At 49.0% G+C, this 17,846-nt stretch overlaps 1 protein-coding gene across 3 annotated transcripts in view; it reads left to right on the top strand.

Annotated features, from left to right (window-relative positions):
- The window catches only part of ralgps1 (Ral GEF with PH domain and SH3 binding motif 1), a 144,961-nt gene extending 127,117 nt beyond the window's left edge, over positions 1-17,844 (top strand). For all 3 annotated transcript variants that reach the window (XM_088615142.1, XM_088615141.1, XM_088615140.1), the window contains 10 exons: positions 518-585; positions 8,397-8,523; positions 8,821-8,972; positions 9,697-9,745; positions 10,518-10,598; positions 11,103-11,196; positions 11,846-11,938; positions 13,373-13,478; positions 13,683-13,774; positions 14,134-17,844. In XM_088615142.1, the coding sequence (XP_088471268.1) occupies positions 518-585; positions 8,397-8,523; positions 8,821-8,972; positions 9,697-9,745; positions 10,518-10,598; positions 11,103-11,196; positions 11,846-11,938; positions 13,373-13,478; positions 13,683-13,774; positions 14,134-14,163 (892 nt within the window). In that variant the 3' untranslated portion in view covers positions 14,164-17,844. The remainder of the gene's footprint in view (positions 1-517; positions 586-8,396; positions 8,524-8,820; positions 8,973-9,696; positions 9,746-10,517; positions 10,599-11,102; positions 11,197-11,845; positions 11,939-13,372; positions 13,479-13,682; positions 13,775-14,133) is intronic.
- Positions 17,845-17,846: the final 2 nt, after the last annotated feature.

Here is a 17,846-nt window from a genome sequence, read left to right as displayed (position 1 = left end):
AGGTTCCCTTCCAGGGTTGCAGTCGATCCTGGACAATAGCCCTTTAGCAGATGTTTCCTAGTCTTTTGTGCTCAGTCCTCAGATCCCAGCAGGCTTTTGTTTTCTTCACAAAAGAAACACTTGGCACATACTCCTAGAAATGCATGTTTACTGTACACGCACATTTTTTTAAAAGACAGTTTTACAAGCTGTGAGTTTGGAATGCATGTTTGTAATTCTCTTTAAAGAGCAATAGACTGTTGAGCCACCTACACGAGTCCATGGGACTGTATCCCTGAGGGCCAGTAGACACCCTGTAATTGTGTCGTAACATTTTCTGTATTGTGATTTGTTTTGTGTGTGGAAATCATTGGATTTTCTGATGTCAGATGGTTCCATGTTTGTGAAGTCTCAGCATCTGACCCCACTGCTCACACCTTGAGCACAGACGCCCATCTCGCCATGTGGCCAGGCTACCTGGACAGGTGTGCCGCCTGCTGCGCTCTGTGCTGACTGGGACCTGTCTCCTGTGTTGCAGGTTGTCTTTGAAGATCGAGCCAGGGAACAGCTCCCCACGGCTGGTGTCCTCAAAGGAAGACCTGGCAGGTAAGGTAACGCCCTTCTGCAACAGAAAGCCCTCAGATGGCCCGGCACCAGCATGACAGAGACCTTTTAACTTGTAGCAGGCTGCTACCGTAGTTCACAAAAATATCTCAGCTTGCTTCTTCCTGCTCCTTTCACAAAAGCTTTAAATGTAGACTCAAGGTGATTTTTTTGGCCTTTCACTCCGCTATTCAAATCTCTAGCAGCAGTTACTGATTTTTGTTATCTTGACTGAGTGCTTTTAAACCCTGGGTGTATCAGGCAGCTGTGCTGAACTGATCGTCGGCTGACGCTAGCGGTGTCGTCACCTCATCAACATGCTTCAGTCCGGATCCGGGATTGAACTCGCCGGTCCGAGTTTCCCCACATCCTGGCTGGGGCTCTCGCTGTGGGAGGTGGGGCAGCATTTCGCTGGGGAGCCGCGTGGTTAATAACTTCACAGAGCGTGCCCTGTTTTGAAGCACTTTTGCAATGGAAGAATGAAGTCATTGCCTACCTACGAAGCCAGGCAATACAAGAGTTATTGCAGGGCTTTGAAAAGGGGCGAATGTTGGACTGCTTAAATCATTACATGTTCGATTTGGAAGGGAAGTGCGGTTTGGCTTCTGAGAGTGAGCCGAAAGAAAACAAATAAAAATGCACAGCTCAGAAGGGAGGCTCTATCCTTACAACCAGCTAGTAAAACTCTGGCTGGCTGGCGGCCTGATGGCACATCTCACTTTAACTTCGTCTGCGAGGCTGTTCTTGTGCCGCGGTCTCTGAAAGACAGATGATCTCCATTCAGTACTAAAAGCTGATCCCCCATCAACCCGGAGAAACTGTTGTTTGAGATTGAGAGCTGTTAACAGGAATTATAATTAGGTTACATATGTAGCTGAGCCTGCAATAATCTGTGTTTTTTCTTTAATTGATCCCCAATTAAGTGCACCAAAGCCGTCTTCTAACAGTTCCTGCTAAATATCAGGCAGGACATCTGTTGGCAAGCTTTCGTTTTCTTTAGGATCCCACGCAATTATTCTGTGAATAATTACCATCTGATCACTCCAGCTCGTACAGAGTGCTGCAGCCCACCCATGTCCCAAATCTCTCTCTTGTCCCCCCCGCGCTGGCTGCAGTCACGGCCCACAGCAGTCTCAATCCCTGGTGCTGTGGCCCCACTAGGGCACCAAGGCAGCAGGTCCAGGCCCGACTGTTCTCTGGGCTGCCCCCCAGGGCTGGAGTCAGTGCTGCGGACTCACCACCTTCCAGAGAAACTGAGAACTCATTTCCGCACAATATACCCGACCCCAGAGGCCTGAGACTAGCCCTTGCTCCCTGCCCATGCCCATGTCAAGCAGCACTCAATTAACACTGCAGTTCTGTTGCTGGTTTGTGCTCCTGACCTTCTGGATATAGACAGGATATAATTGGAAGTTGCATGTGGAGGGACAAACTGTAGGTGTGTGATGGAGTCTACTGGTTTCATCCCTGGGCTTCCTGAAGCGTCCTGGACCTCTGTGGCTCCATGTCTGGGGCCCTAAGTGTGACAGTCAGCTCAGTAATGAAGGTAGTTGTGCCAGGCTGTGGGAATGGGACCTGCCACAGGGCTCCCGGCCTGTAGCCGTTATTTCTGCAGTGCCGTGGTTGAGAGCCCTGACGCTGGGATTGATGTTGAAAGGGTTAGGAGCGCTCCAGTATGTTCCCCAGGTCTGATCCGTCAGCTGCCGGATGTTTGGCTGGAAGTGCAACCAGTCGTTCATTCCAACGGCTGGAAGTATGGAACGGCCTCCGCGGAGCGGGGATCCCAGCGGACGGTTTCCCCGGATGGCTGCGCTTTCCGTTTTGACCAGGAGCAGAGAGGCAGCTCCCTGGGATCGGAGTGAAAAACTGGGGGAATTACCCCACATTTTTTCTCTCACACGCACACACGCACACTCTTCCCAGCCCAGGGCTCTGGGCCGCTGCAGTGGTGTTTTGGGAATTTTAAAAAAGTGCACCAAGCTTCAGAAACAGGCAGCTGAACGATTGCCTTGGCCTCTTTGTTCTTTTTACCACAATCTCTAATTTTCCATCTAATTCTTCACTAACAATACGAGTGAGTCTGATTCAGTTATGGAATTTGTTTGCAGATGTTGTCCTGGCAACTGGTAAATAGACTCTGTTTTTATTTTTTTTACGCATGCCCTAATTGCAAGGTCATTTTGAGAGAAGTGGGACTTTTGCTCAGTATGAGTTGGGTCTGCCAGCACAAAAAGAGCTGTTCAAGCGTCTGCTCACATAGGGCATCTATTATGCAGTATATCTATTATATCAGTATTCAGTACTTAACAAACACCAAACATTAGGTGCTATTATACTGTACAGCTTGGGATGAAGTTCAGACAATGAGTTCAAGAAAAGGGCACTAGGCAGATGTGAATTTATCTTCTGACAAATACGAACCTGACAGTCAACACCACCAAATGGAATCAGGATGGAGCAGTGATGTGCTTATAAAAGATGTAACTCTATACCGAGAACCTGGTAGCCCTTCAGATTAGGCAACTCAGATCGCATTTTTGTGGATGTAAGTAGAGGAATTCAAAAGCACCATTCATCTGCTAATCATTGAGCACTTAGTTAGTAATTGATTGCATGTTAGTAATGAAAGATGTTCTAGTTTCAGAGCTTTGTATTTATACCTGTATAGCATGTATAAAGTTTCATTTTTAGCCTTTAAGATTAAATGACAAGGAGCTTGTGGGTTTCAGAAGTTATTTGTGAACCCAAACTGTTCACCTGCATAACATGTCTTCCTCTTGTCCCTGTGGTCAGTTACTGTTACAACGTGCTTTAGATATATTGATTTTGCTGATGCCTTTGCAGGTGATTTAATTGCAACACAATTGCTAAACTGTGTAAAACTATGTTGTGTAGAAGCCCTATGTGTACAGGATTAACCACAATTAACCATTTGCAACTTCTATATAATTAATATATTATACAGCAAAAAGCATTGTACTATACAGTAGTTGTAAAAATGAAATGAAGGGTTATAATACAGTACAATAGAATAACAAACATTTCAGGATATAAAAAGTGATGTGTCTGCAGACGGAGAGTCACACTAACACTTGGTTGTGCAAAAGACTGAGCCAGGGCACCTTTTGCACAGAGTCAGAGCAAAGCTTTCAGCACAATCAATAGCTTCACTCTGGTTTTGCCAAATGAGTGAGGTAGTGTTGCTCAGTTGCCAAAGCAAAACAAAATGAAATATTATTGATTCCAGCAAAGATGTTGCAGAAACTGTTATTTTAATGCTTTTGGAGGAAGTTTCTAATGATGAGATCATGAGAGGCTGTAGTGTTCAACGCGAGTCCAGCTTTCTTGTCAGCAGAGCGGAATATAAAATGTGATGTAATTTGTCAAGCTGTTACAGTCAAAATCTGCTAGTTCAATATGGAAAACAGCAGCTTTTTATTTGATTTAAATGCAAAAGGAATGTACATGCCCACGTATTTTGGATGTGGCTGTTTTGCATGGTCTTTTACAAGTAGAAACTGTTGGAAAATAGCTGTTGAGGGTGCCGTACACGGTATCAGGCTATGTATAGTCTAAGCACATACAGTCAGTGCGGGGTCCTAATAAAATTAGTTGGTGCAAATAAAAATGCAGCTTTCATGAAGACTGTGCACCGTCAATCAGTGACATCTGGTATCTGTAGCAATGAGCACATTGTGAGTACGTTCCAGCAGACAGCAGCAGCTCACAGCTGGGGGGGCTGAGGTAGGAGAGCGCAGAGAGCCCTCTGGTGGAAAGTAGTGATGACTACTGGGCGATGCTGCTGTTCCACAGTGCCAGGCTTATCATGTGTATGTAACTCATCCACAGTGCACAGTGTTCATTCCATTTGAAAGGGCCACCTGGCTTTCCAGGCACCCTCTGTACAGTACAGTATAGATCTGTCTCTGTACAGTACAGTATAGATCTGCCTCTGTATGGGCAGATCTGAAGTGGTGGGTGTAGGCTCCGCCGTGTGTAATTTCAGTGTGAATGAGCTCGCTCTGCTCCATCTGTCTGCCTGAGCTGCACCCAGTAGTGCTTCTCCTGCTCTTTGAACAAGGTTTATGATATAATAGTGCAGTTGTGGTCGGAGCTTCATTGTTGCCATGTGCTGGCTGGAGAAAGCTGCTCTGTTTGCGTGAAAGTGCAACACGTGCTTCCATCCTGTGGGAAAAGAGTGGTCATAAACTTTGTCTAATCTTGCAGCTCAGCACAATCCCAATTAACCGGATTTCTAGGAATTTTGTTTTCCCTGCAGCTGTGGAAAATAACCTTCTGTAATTGAAGTAGCCAAAATTTATAAACAGTTGTAAATTAATGGTGATATGCTTTTTTCTCCAATAAAGAAATAACTGGTGTCGTGCTGCTTAAATCGGGAACAAACCTGAAAATGCACAAGCGCTTATGAAGCGAAACCTTAGCAGTTTCTCTGTGAGTGCGCCTGCCCTGATATACTCACTGACCGAAATAAGACCGGCTGGGCCTCTGTGAGCTGCAGCAGCCTGAACAGGACAGGCCTGTGTCCCACAAGGTTTCCAAGTATCTTTGGTCTGATCTCATCCCCCTCTTCCGGCTGGATCACCTTCGGCAGAGGCGGGAGGAGAGCTCTGGCATCTGGGATCAGACTGCAGTTCCCCTAGCTCTCTGCCGGACGGAGACTGGGCTCTGGCCAGGGAAGGCACTGGGAGTCAGTCTCTTGCCGCTTAGTACTGCCTCTGCCTCCTAATATTGTGGCCTGTTAGTGTACACGATTACTGCGGTATGTTCTGGTAAGCGCAGGGAAATCACGCTAACAACATGAGAGCTAAAGCAGAGGTACAGGAATGCTTGATGCAAGCGAAGGTAAAGCATATTACAAGCACGGTACTGGTGTGGTAAAACCATAGCAGGGCCCAGATGTGGAATGTTTAATCGCATGGTGTGGTTTAGAGGATTTATGTGTTTGGAAACGTATTTGGAATGAAGTAACCTTTCTTATAAACAGGAATAATTGCAGCAATGATCTTCATTTAAACAGTAGGATGTGAGGTCTTTGCCAAGCTAGTCAACCATAAGCAGTAGTTTATACTTCGTAATAAAAATGTCAGACTCCCCAGAAGTCAGATTCTGCATTGATTCGAGGCCCCTGTGCCCCTGAGGTCCCAGACTCCACACCTATAGACTGTCCCATTTCAACTGTGCACCGATCTCACTGCATCCCTTGGGAAGGAGATTAAAACATCATTCATTTTGGGGAAAAAAAACGTCCCTTTTCATATATCATAAGACCATTCAAAAGCATTTTCAGTGCATTAATCTAGTCATGAAAAATTTGGAACAGTGCTTCAGTGGCCTCTTATTTCTCACCACACTGGATGGAGGAAAAAACTAGAATAAAAATTATTCTAGACATTAATACTGTATGTGTATACAGTATATAAATGCAGTTATCTTGTACGTGACCTGTAGTTTCCGTCAGGGTGTCGGAAGGGAGTTGCACAGGCCTCCACTTTGCCTCGTGGGCTGTGGAAACCTGGCAGCACCGGCACATGGCTGTTGGGTAAGAACATCCCAGCCACGGGGCGCGGACGTGAGACGTGTGGAGCTGTTTAGGGTATCGGGGGTGGCTAAGGGGGGACCCCAGGATTCCTGTTGTCAATGAGATAACACGAGGGGGGTGGTATTCTCTTGAAAGTGATTGTCACTGTTAGAGCAGCCTCAGCATTGAAGCGCCTTTAAATTAGACACCGAGAAAAGCAGCAGCACTAGTGAAGCGCGTTTCCTGTCGTAGGCTTGTTATTCACTGCGGCCCCGTCTTCGGGGACCCCTCGGGAGACGTACCTGGACTGGAACGTGACCTCAGATTGCGTTCTCAGTAACGCAGGAGAGGTCAGATTCTGTTCGTGCTGTTTCACTCTCAGCCACATGAGTAATGAGCTGCTCTCCCACAATTAGACCTTTCAGGGTCAAATGGAAAAGTTTGTCTGGTTCCTTGTCTTACTGTGTTCCCAGTTCCTGTTCTGTTTTATTGGACTTTTAATTTTCTTCATCTTTTACTGGCTTGCATGCTACTGAGGTGTCGGTATCGAAGCTCTGGGTCACACCTCAGAACCTGCACTCTTCTCTTTTAAACAGACCTGAGCTCCAGATGGAGACAGTTACTCCAGGGATCTGCAGGGTTTCTGGCCACAGGCTGGAGTCCTGCACATTGTTATCTGCTCTGGGAAACCTGGAGTTCATGCATGCATAACACTTTCATCAGACTTGGGCACTGAGAAGAGAGCCGCAGCTTGCAGATCACAAGTCCTGCTGTCAAGCAGCCGGATCCTTTCCATCACCGACGAGAAGCAGGCCGGGCGTGCTCGGCTCCGGGGGGTTTTCCTCTTCGGCCTCCCAGCCAGCAGAGCCTTTTTAGGTCTCCAGTTCTCGCCTCACTCGGCGCTCGGCTTTTTAAAGCCTTTGTGTTTGTAAAAGCACATAAAGAAAATAAATACAGTTTAATTGTCAGGGACAGTTGCTTGTCACGCTGAGAATGCTGACAGACTAAGGTTTCCTCCAGAGAACAGTTGGTTTCTTCTTGTTTGCTGTGTCAGATCTATTTTGTCACACGAAGTGGGTGTGTTACTGGTACTTTTGTGTGAGCTCTGTGACGTCTGAGTGTCTCTTCAGTGTCTCTTCGGTCCTGTTGGTTATGTTGTTATTTTAACTGTTCATGCCAGTCAAAACAATCTGAGAGAATATGCATGTTCATGTGCAGCTGGTGTACACGTGAACAGCAGGAATTTACAAGCCAGATGCTTCATGCGTTGTCTACAAACAAGGTAACCCACGCCTGTTACAGCGATACCAGAACATGTTTTCTGCAGGAGACGTTAACAATGTTAACATTAGAAAAATATTTTTCTCAGCTCCATAATGTCTGAAGATAATTGGTTTAGGGTTAGGAAGGGGATCTGGGGGAGGACGGGAGATCTGTCTGCAGAAGCTATTAATGAGTTTTCATTGTGACGCGATGCAATAGTAGGAAAACAGTGTTTAAGGCTTGTGATGTAAATTAAGATGATTGTACCCTGGATGAGCCAGTGGCGGTCTTATAATTCCTGTACATTAACTCAGGAAACCGATCATTGTAAAGCTTTAAGTCATGTCTGTGAAGTCACTCTGCATCTGTTTTATATATAAGTGCCTCCTGAGTAGGCTTGATGAGTATTGGGCCCAGTGCGCACAGAGGGGCCGTATTTCTCTCTGCATCTCTGGGTCATTATCCGGGAGCACTGGAACCTGGCCTGCAGGGGAGGGGAGGGCTTGTCAGGAGGTTTGTAGGGATTCTGTTCTGCACTTCAGAGTAGTCTAACTGGTGGGATTTGGTGGTAAAAGCTATGCTAATAAAGCTGAGAAAGCAAAGTGTTGTCTGTGTTTGTCACGTATTCGTCTGAAGTCATTCGAAAAAAGGAGCTTCATTGCCCTTAAATTCACTGCAAGTGAAACGCTTTCAGCTTAACACAAGTTTAAATCAATGGTTGGATAGAACCTAGACCTGAATTTATCAGTCCTAAGTTCCTAGAGAGCTGTGCTGTGGTGCAGTCAGTGAGTGGTCTGGCCTGCCAGGAGGACTGTGCTCTGTGAGCTTCCCTAACTGGGGAGACGGGTTCTAGCTGCAGCCACTGTGAGGCCAGGCTGTGCAGAGTTACGTTGTGAAACAGAGAGCAGGCCTCATGCAGGGGTGAGGATACGCTCTGTGTGGGTGTCGCTGGGCCGCGTGTCCCCTGATCCTGCATGTTGTCTGACGCCCTGTGCCCCCACTCTCCCCCCAGGCCCCTCGGAGGTCACGGCTTCAGTGAGGTTCAGCCGCCGGCCCACCTGCCCTGACACCTCCGTCGGTGCCCACCTGCCCACCCCCCCCGTGCCCCGGCACAGGAAGAGCCACAGCCTGGGCAACAAGTGAGTGATCCCAGTTTTCCCAGCGCCAACATTTACATTTACAATACAGTTCTGGCCTCAACTGCTCTCTCAAATCTGCTGCATATCTCACCATTAGTAAAAACACACGCCTTAAATTCTAACCTCCAAGTCTTTTTAAGGCCGTAATATTGCCTTGAATAAATAATCGAGTAAAGGACTGACGAATCCACAGTGTGCTGCTCGAGCGAGAATACTGCTCCAGCATTAGTGTCTCTCCCACCCCACCGGTGCTGCTGGGTGAAGTTGTTGTGTCTCCGCTGTGTCGGTGCTCTGCAGTGTGATGTGCCAGTTCAGCGTGGTGGAGAGCAAGAGTGCCACTTTCCCAACGGAGAAGCCGAGGCACCTCCTGGACGACAGCTTCCTGGAATCCCACAGCCCGGCCAGGAACCACACGCACAGCTCGGTGTTCACCAACGGGCTCTCTCTCGGTAAGGCCGGCACGCGGCTCTCCTCCTGCTGAAGGCTGCTGTGCTGTGTCATCTCTGCTCGAGACGGGGGAAACGGGGTTTTTAAACGTCATCTCTGCTCGAGACGGGGGAAACGGGGTTTTTAAACGTCATCTCTGCTCGAGACGGGGGAAACGGGGTTTTTAAACTCCGGTGGCGCTTTTGAGTTGTTGTTGTTGTCGTCCTTTAATTTTGCCAGAATGCCATTAGGAATCCTTGAGGTTTTACCAGGACCAGGAGGAACAGGTGATGCTGAAATCTGAAGCCCTGTGATCATGACGCTTGTGTTCTAAGTGTGATGGTTAGGTCAGGCGAAGATGGAGAGATTGCTCATTACCTCTGTCAGCCCCTAGAGGGCAGGAAGCCCTCTGGTATGGTGCAGTAGGAAGCCTAGTGGGTCACTAGTACCTGCATGAGGCCAGCTGTGGGCACTCCGCATCGCCAAGTTCCCTGTGATGGATTCTCCCATAATCAATCCTGTGCCAACACAACCAGTATATAGGCCTTAGGAGAAACATTGATATGATGAAGCTTATAGTTCTGTATCAGGGGGTGGGTTTGCACAGCCTGTGCTGTGGGTTGGTGGTGTGTATTCATGCGGTGAAGGTTGCTGTGAGGCGTAGTTTTGAGTTACAGTGGCTGCCCCCCCCCAGTGATGTTCTTTAAAATCTCTCCTCTTTCCCGAACCGCCGGTGTCCGACGGCAGGCAGCAGCGAGAGCTCGTTCAGCGAGGAGCTGTCATCGGGGGTGGAAAGGTGAGGACTTTTAAAAGCCCCTGCAGGTCTCTTCTGCATGTCTGTACTTCTGAAATACTGAATTCCTGTCGAGCTCGCCCTGTCTGGACCCGAACCTGCCAGCCGCCTTGCCTCTGTGCTGCTTCAGGGCCGGCGCAGGAGAGACTCACGTTTCTGCTCTTGTCCACAGTTAGAATCTGATGAGTCTTGTTGTGTTTTTGGTGTTATAGCTGTTTATCCCAAAAGCTCTCAAGTGGCCTTTTGACAGCTTGCGTAAGGGAAGCCTTTTGAAAACAAACCTGTTGCATTTCTATAACATTGAGTTAAGTTGTTTGAGTCCAACAGGTTTTTTCTTACTGATGTAATTGATAAACTTGGGAGTCCAGTAAAAGCTGGTGATGTGTTCAGTTTTGCAGCTGTATAAATGAATTCTCAGAGGCACCTGACAGCCCCTAATGGCTGGATTTCAGGATTTCAGCTGGAGAGCTGAGAGGAATCCAAGCCACACCTACCTGTTCAGGTAGACTGGCCTCTTCCTCTGGCTCTCTCTCAAAATCTAGTTTAAAAAAATTCAGATCCATTGAGCTGTTGCAATAGTGACAAATGGTAATTAAATAAATGAATTATGTTATTAATTCTGCAAAGAGAGAAAAGGTACTTTAAGTGACTCATGGGGTTGAAGGAGCAGTGCACCCCCGTGTCCTGATGCTGTGTGTCTGTGTGATGACGGCGCTGTTGAGCTCTGCTCTGCAGTGCCCGGGGGCTTTGGACTGACGTTTGAATTTGCCAACAGGGGCCGCATGTACGCCACGCTGGGCCCCAACTGGAGGGTTCCGGCTCGAAATTCGCCTCGGAGTCGCAGCTACGTTTACAGGTACAGTCGGGGGGGACCTGCTGTTCCTGTGCATGCCTGGCCAGTGCGGCTCTCTCTCGTGCCGGTGGCACAGACAGCCTGGAGACCCGCCCCGCACCTGCCTGCAGGTGGCACAGACAACAGCTTGGCCACAGAGTTCTGTCTGGGGGTTACTGCCTTGGAAATGCCCTCAGTCCCAAACATACATCCCATACCATGCATTTTCACACTAAATTTACTTTAGTTTACTTTAGTAAACTGCACTGTGTGTATATCCTGTGTACACTGCCTCTGTTCCGGTGTACACTGGCTTAGTTTGCATGATCTTATTTATTAAAATTGGTATTATTAGTCCTGTCTACATTGTCCATGTCAGTATCTTGTCAGTAATTGCACCATGGACCAGGAGGAACGATATTACAACATGTGTAGCATTACTACTGCGTCTGTGATCACGCTGTGCACAGTAGGTGAAGTGCTTATTCGCAGGCTTCAGCCTGACTGCCATGTCTCCCTCACTCTCAGCCCTGCAGGTGTGAACCTGAGCTACGCAGGCAGTATCACCATGGAGGGCCCTTTGAGGAGGAAGACTCTGCTGAAGGAAGGCAGGAAGCCCACAGTAAGGCTGCAGCTCTCTGCTCCGCCCCACAGCTCGGCTGTTGTCACTCACCAGGAAGCCCGGGAGCAGGCCTGTTGCAAGAGGGGCTCGTTGGTGGGGGTGTCCGATGGTCATGTGGAGCTCTGTGGAAGGGGGACTCCACAAGTATTCACTTTCCCTTCCTCAGACATTTTTGTGAGTGCCACGTGAGTTGTTACCGGGGCCTCCAAACAGAAGTACCAGGATGGGACTCCTTGCGCAGAGAGGAACCTGCTTCTGCAGGACGGAAGGGGCCCTGATATGACTTTTGTCCCTGCAGGCTCTGAGATAACGAACCTACTCTGTTACATCAGGCATCAGAATTTCCCCGTCAAGGTTACTAAGCATGTAAATAGTTTCTTAGTAAACAGGTACATGCGTCCGTGAAGGAAGTGTGCAAAGATAAACGAGTGCCTTTTGTGAAGGATCAGCTCTTCCAGGCAGGACGTTAAAGCAGGACCTGGAGAGCAGAGACTGGTCTGCTGGAGGGAGCGTGTAATGACCACGGGCTCGGACACCGTGACGTGACACGGGTCTGCTTCCACTCACTTCCTGTGAGGGAGATACACTCCTGTTTTCACCATCAGACGTTACTGATCCCACGTTAATCCCATTGATGTTCTTTCCTCAGCTTTCTTCCTGGACCCGCTACTGGATCACTCTCTCCGGCTCCACACTCACCTACTTCGGTGCAAAAGCCCTCAGAGCAACAGAGAGAAAGCATGTGAGTCCTGTGGGTTGCAGTGACCTGGGGCTTGACACTGATCGGGGGGGGGGGGCGGCTTTGACTGGGTGACCTGGGGTGTGTCAGTGATCAGGGGGCGGAGACTGGGTGACCTGGGGTGTGTCAGTGATCAGGGGGTGGAGACTGGGTGACCGGGGGGTGGAGACTGGGTGACCTGGGGCGTGTCAGTGATTAGGGGGTAGAGACTGGGTGACCTGGGGTGTGTCAGTGATCGGGGGGTGGAGACTGGGTGACCTGGGGTGTGTCAGTGATCGGGGGGTGGAGACTGGGTGACCGGGGGTGTGTCAGTGATCGGGGGGTGGAGACTGGGTGACCGGGGGTGTGTCAGTGATCAGGGGGTGGAGACTGGGTGACCGGGGGGTGGAGACTGGGTGACCTGGGGTGTGTCAGTGATTAGGGGGTGGAGACTGGGTGACCTGGGGCGTGTCAGTGATTAGGGGGTGGAGACTGGGTGACCTGGGGTGTGTCAGTGATCGGGGGGTGGAGACTGGGTGACCGGGGGGTGGAGACTGGGTGACCTGGAGTGTGTCAGTGATGGGGGGGTGGAGACTGGGTGACCTGGGGTGTGTCAGTGATGGGGGGGTGGAGACTGGGTGACCTGGGGTGTGTCAGTGATCAGGGGGTGGAGACTGGGTGACCTGGGGTGTGTCAGTGATCAGGGGGTGGAGACTGGGTGACCTGGGGTGTGTCAGTGATCAGGAGGTGGAGACTGGGTGACCTGGGGTGTGTCAGTGATCAGGGGGTGGAGACTGGGTGACCTGGGGTGTGTCAGTGATCAGGGGGTGGAGACTGGGTGACCTGGGGTGTGTCAGTGATCAGGGGGTGGAGACTGGGTGATCGGGGGGTGGAGACTGGGTGACCTGGGGTGTGTCAGTGATCGGGGGGTGGAGACTGGGTGACCTGGGGTGTGTCAGTGATCAGGGGGTGGAGACTGGGTGACCAGGGGTGTGTCAGTGATCAAGGGGTGGAGACTGGGTGACCTGGGGTGTGTCAGTGATCAGGGGGCGGAGACTGGGTGACCTGGGGTGTGTCAGTGATGGGGGGGTGGAGACTGGGTGACCTGGGGTGTGTCAGTGATCAGGGGGTGGAGACTGGGTGACCTGGGGTGTGTCAGTGATCGGGGGTGGAGACTGGGTGACCTGGGGCGTCAGTGAAGGAATACAAGGTCATGTGAGGAGACTTCCACCTTTTTGTCTTTTCTTTATGCAGCTATTTGTCTGAACGATGTATTATATACAGTACCTTTAAGCCCTCTGTACTTTCTAGAACTGCCGGGATCTTCTGTCCTTCTGCCTGCAGCCTGTTCCTTTTCCTCGTATCTTTTTCCCCTTACCCTAGGGGCGTGTTCCCCTTGTCAGCCTGGTGGTTCTGCAGGGCTGTGGGCTGACTGCTCCTCTTTTGCTCCTCTTGCAGTACAAATCCACGCCCTGCAAAAAGCTCTCCATAACAGGCTGGATGGTGGTGCTGCCTGACGACCCGGAGCACCCCAACATCTTCCAGCTCAACGACCCTGAGAAAGGTGAGAACACAGCGCCCTCCGGACAGCAGGGCTCACCCTTCACAGGTGGGGGAGTTCAGAATATAGGGGGACATTGGGGCCTGACTACCAGGAGCCACAGAGGAGCCCCAGAAAGATAACACATTAATATTAATCACCTGCTGACTCAGGTATGCTTTCAAAATAAAGTGTTTCAATACAGCTGCCTTTTTAATTATTTCACAGGTAATGTTTACAAGTTCCAGACTGGTTCTCGGTTCTCGGCGATCATCTGGCACAAGCACCTGGAGGACGCCTGTAGGAGCAACAGGCCGCAGGTACGAAAGGTCAAGAGTTCAAGGGGGGTGGTTTCAAGGTTCTGCTATTGCTGTCTTGCCATGAGTAACAACAGAATGGAGTGCAGCTGTGTTTGGATTGGGATTACAGTAGCTAATGGCTGTCCCAGCTAGGGGACTCTGGGAATCCCTGTCCTGAGCAGGCTTCAGCACTACTACAGAAATGCTCTCGCAGTGCGTTTACGAGGCGCGGTGTTCCAGCGGTGAAGGACTCGGCTTCTCCAGGACTCTGCTCTCTGCCTGGCCTCTGTCAGTCGCTCTGAATTCTGATCATGTTGTTTGATTAGACAAGCGTTGTATTCCAGTAACTGAAGGGAGTTTTTGTCTCTTTGACTTTGCAGATACCAGCCAACCTTATGTCTTTCGAATAGTCGTTGCCATACCACTCGCCTTTCTGAGCAAAGTGCCAAACCCATCGCGATGGGAAACCTGTTGATTTCAGACCAGAGGAATATCTGGGGCCAAACGACGAACATCCAAGCCCTTTGCTTCGCATCGCAGCGGCTGTGGGCGTCCCACGCGGAGATGAGTGTAGCTGTTTACCTGTGGCTCTGGTCGGGCACAGAGAGCCACACCTGGACTGTTTCCTGTAGCGTCAATACGTGTGGTGTCTCCGTTGTGCTGCTGTGAGTTTTGTGTTTAGCCCATGTTGGGTTTAAGAAGGAAGAAGAGAGACTACTGCCGATGTGAACGACCACACAGGCCACCAGCCCTTAGATTAGCTGCTAAGCGCAGCATCATGCAGCTCGACCAGCCTGGCACTGGCTGGGCATTCAGGCTGGGTTTTTTTGCAGCCTAAGAGGATCCGATTTAAAACCGCATGTTCTGGGGCTTCTTGTACAAAAGCGAAAAGAGAAGGAGGAGATAGAAAAAAAGAAGACTTGCCCTGATTTCTTTAACAGGTACTTTCTGTGGTGTTGAAAAAAACACTGATGCGCTGGTTTGCTGATGAGCATAATGTTTGTTTTTTTCGTTTCTGGAGCGCACACGCAGGGCGCCTGGGAGGTTTGCTGCCTGGGCCATTGCAAGCATGAAGGAGTCAGATAAGCTTGGAGTCATGCAGGTGGACGCATGGGACTCGGAGAGCACCCCAACAGGGCCGCTACGAGGGCAAGGGGCGCCCCCTCCCATACATGAGTCTGAACTGCTGTTTCCCCGGGCCCCACTGGACAGAGCCCCACGGTGCGCAGCCAACACCAGCTGCGCACACTGCTGTCCCACGCACCCCAGCCTGTCTCTGTCCCTTCATTCCTTCTGCACGTGCAGTGAGCACGGGCTCGAGCCCTGTAAAGAGGAGCTCGTTACCGTCCGTGCTCGGTATTACAGAAAACAAGCTGATCACCTCGTCCCACTCAAACAGCAGGTGGTTCATCGCTGCTGTGTGTAGCAGTTCTGTCGGGTGTTTAGAGCTGATTGTGTCGTGTGGCGTCACGTCCCTTCAAGGAGGGTAAGATGACAGAGTTGGGATATTCCTCCGTCTCACTGCGATGAGAGAGGATGAATGTGACTTTACACGCAGGAGCGGTTTGAGTTAAAATGTACTCTACAATGTTTTTCCCTCAAAGAGACTTCATCTGTCACGCAAAGTCCTGCCCCACGGTGGAGTGGCCACTCTCGCCCTTTGGTTTCCAGGTCTCCCTGAAGACTCTTTCCTGCGAGCTGTAGGAAGTTCCTGCACAGCAGGAGGAAGTATTGTATAGTAAATGGGAAATATCCAGTATTACTTTGTTTCTTGTAAATTATTATTTATTTTATGAAGGTTATGTTAAGACATAAGATGTTGTTTTATTGTAATATAGCAGAATGTACTGAGAAACATTCAAAGGCTGGAAATTCAAATAGTATTATCACCGTCTTTCTCTTTGAAGCACCGGTACGAGCTCTAGGCAGATAAACATTGTCAATGAAATACTACTGAGGCTTGTTCTGGTGGGAGTCTGTGATAGCTGAAATCTCTTTATGCCCTTAACTAATATCCCTGCTTTCTTTTGTGCTCAGTATTTGAACTAAAACCGTGATGTTCCGGTACCTGAACAGCATGGAAAGTGACAGTGAATACTGGCAGCTGAAACCGAAGCAGTGTGTGTTCCTCCACCCGGAGCATGAAGGAACAGCTCGAGTCCGGTAGCGAGGTGCCGTTTGTAATACACATCCTGGACGTGTATAGATTCGACCTGCTTCTCTGAATATCAGCATATCGGCAAACTATTGAGTTGGCTTGTGTAACCCTCTCACAGACCTAAACTTGAGAGGTAACCAGAGCCCGGAGAGCAGATCACGTATTCCTATATACCTTGTAAATTTTCACTTGCTTTCACCGCTGATATCTGTGTAACTCCCTGCAGTTTTCCACAATTGTTTGTCTTTCCACACTTGCGGAGGCAAGCATGCTGCTGTGCACAGCTCGCCTGTTGTGGCTGTTTTTTATGTGATTCTGCGTCTTCTTGTCTGTCTTTGGAGGGAGAATCAGAATTTTGCCACAGTTTTGTAATTTTTGCACTATTTACAAAGGACCTGTGACCATGTAACTGCCTTCCTTTCACATGTTTGTCAGCAAAGCCCTGTGGAACCAGAGCAAAGGGAGCAGACCAGCTCTAAGGGACAGAGGTCCACACTGTCCACATGCCCCTGGACAGGTCAGTTCTCTGCAGCTCTGCCTCCTGATGCTGCCTGTACCTGTACCCTGTTCTGGTGAGCGCACTAGAAGCCTCAAGTACCCAGGTGAGAATGGAGCCAGCCATAGGAATGCACCAGTTCCATCAATTAGCTCCGTGTCCTCCACTCCACTTCCTGGAGAGCCACTCCACCCCTATGCTCTTAATTAGTTCATCTGATCAGTTAACAACTTGATTGGTCTAACGGACCATTGACGATAGTAAGGCATCTTTAAATCTGGACCGTGGCTCGCCAGCTCCTGGAGTTGGGCTTCCTCGGTTTAGCTGTGTCGCAAAGGGTTAAAGGATTAATGAATTAATTCAAATTAATCCTCCTGACGTGGTGGTAGCCGAGTCTCGTCTTCTTCGGTAACACTGAAGAGGAACATCGCACGGTAGGAAACAAACTTCAGTCACTGATCTTTTGCAATGTTGTTTTCTCTGACTGTAGCAGGAAGTGGTGTTTGAAGTTTGCAGAGAATTGAGGGAGAGAAGTGGAGGTGATTTGACTGTGGTCATATAGACTGTCTTACAGTTTGATCACTCGAGCAGGATTTTCACTCTAGTTGGGACACCTGTCGACAGCCACACAACACAGAGCAAAACAGCAGTGAGTACTAACCTTACTGCGAGACCCCTTTCCTTATAATCTTCTAGGGCCAGGGGTGTATCTGTCTCTTTAGGCATTCTTCCCCTCCAGAACAACACAAACTGACACCCTGCTAAAGTTCCAGTTTCCAAACTTGGAATGTAAGTGTTCTTTAAAAAAAAGTTTTTATTATAATTGCAGTATATACTGAAGAACAGATCAGACTGCGATGTTTAGAATTCTGATGAGAACAGTAGATAGTCCAGCCAGGACCTTAAAACACATTTTGCCGGTATTGTAAAAAACAGCTTAAGTATTTTAATAGCATTTTTATTTTCAAGATGTACTCTGTTGTTGTACAGCCAATGTTTTTGGTAAACTGTAATTGTGATAATTTTTTTGTATGTTTTATGTGTGTCAGGATGTTAATTTAGAGTGCCAAATGCATGGTTGAATTGCTTTGTGAAACAAAACAAGTCCCTGAGAGTTGGTGGTGTTTTGTACTGTGGCGCGTTGCAGCCACCCCAGAGACACGGTCAAGTGGACATCTCAATGGGATTGTTCATTCCATGTGCAACTTTGCTTTTGCGTTAGAGATTATGTTGCTCCAAGATGCTGCCGCATGTAATTTGTGTAGGATACTGGTCTTTCTATAGTGTCGTAGCTCCTGTCAGACATAATCGCGCCACTTTACTGCCATGTGAATATTTAGTGAAATTATGTGTTACCTGGGCCTTGTCAGAAGCTGCTGTATTTTTTCAGCTTGTAACATCGGCACTGTTTCACTAAATAAAACCCCTTTCTGTAAAGG

This window comes from Lepisosteus platostomus, chromosome 21, assembly GCF_059453375.1.
Source record: "Lepisosteus platostomus isolate fLepPlt1 chromosome 21, fLepPlt1.hap1, whole genome shotgun sequence".
Lineage (NCBI taxonomy): Eukaryota > Metazoa > Chordata > Actinopteri > Semionotiformes > Lepisosteidae > Lepisosteus > Lepisosteus platostomus.
This window is presented reverse-complemented; position numbering and strand designations above follow the sequence as displayed.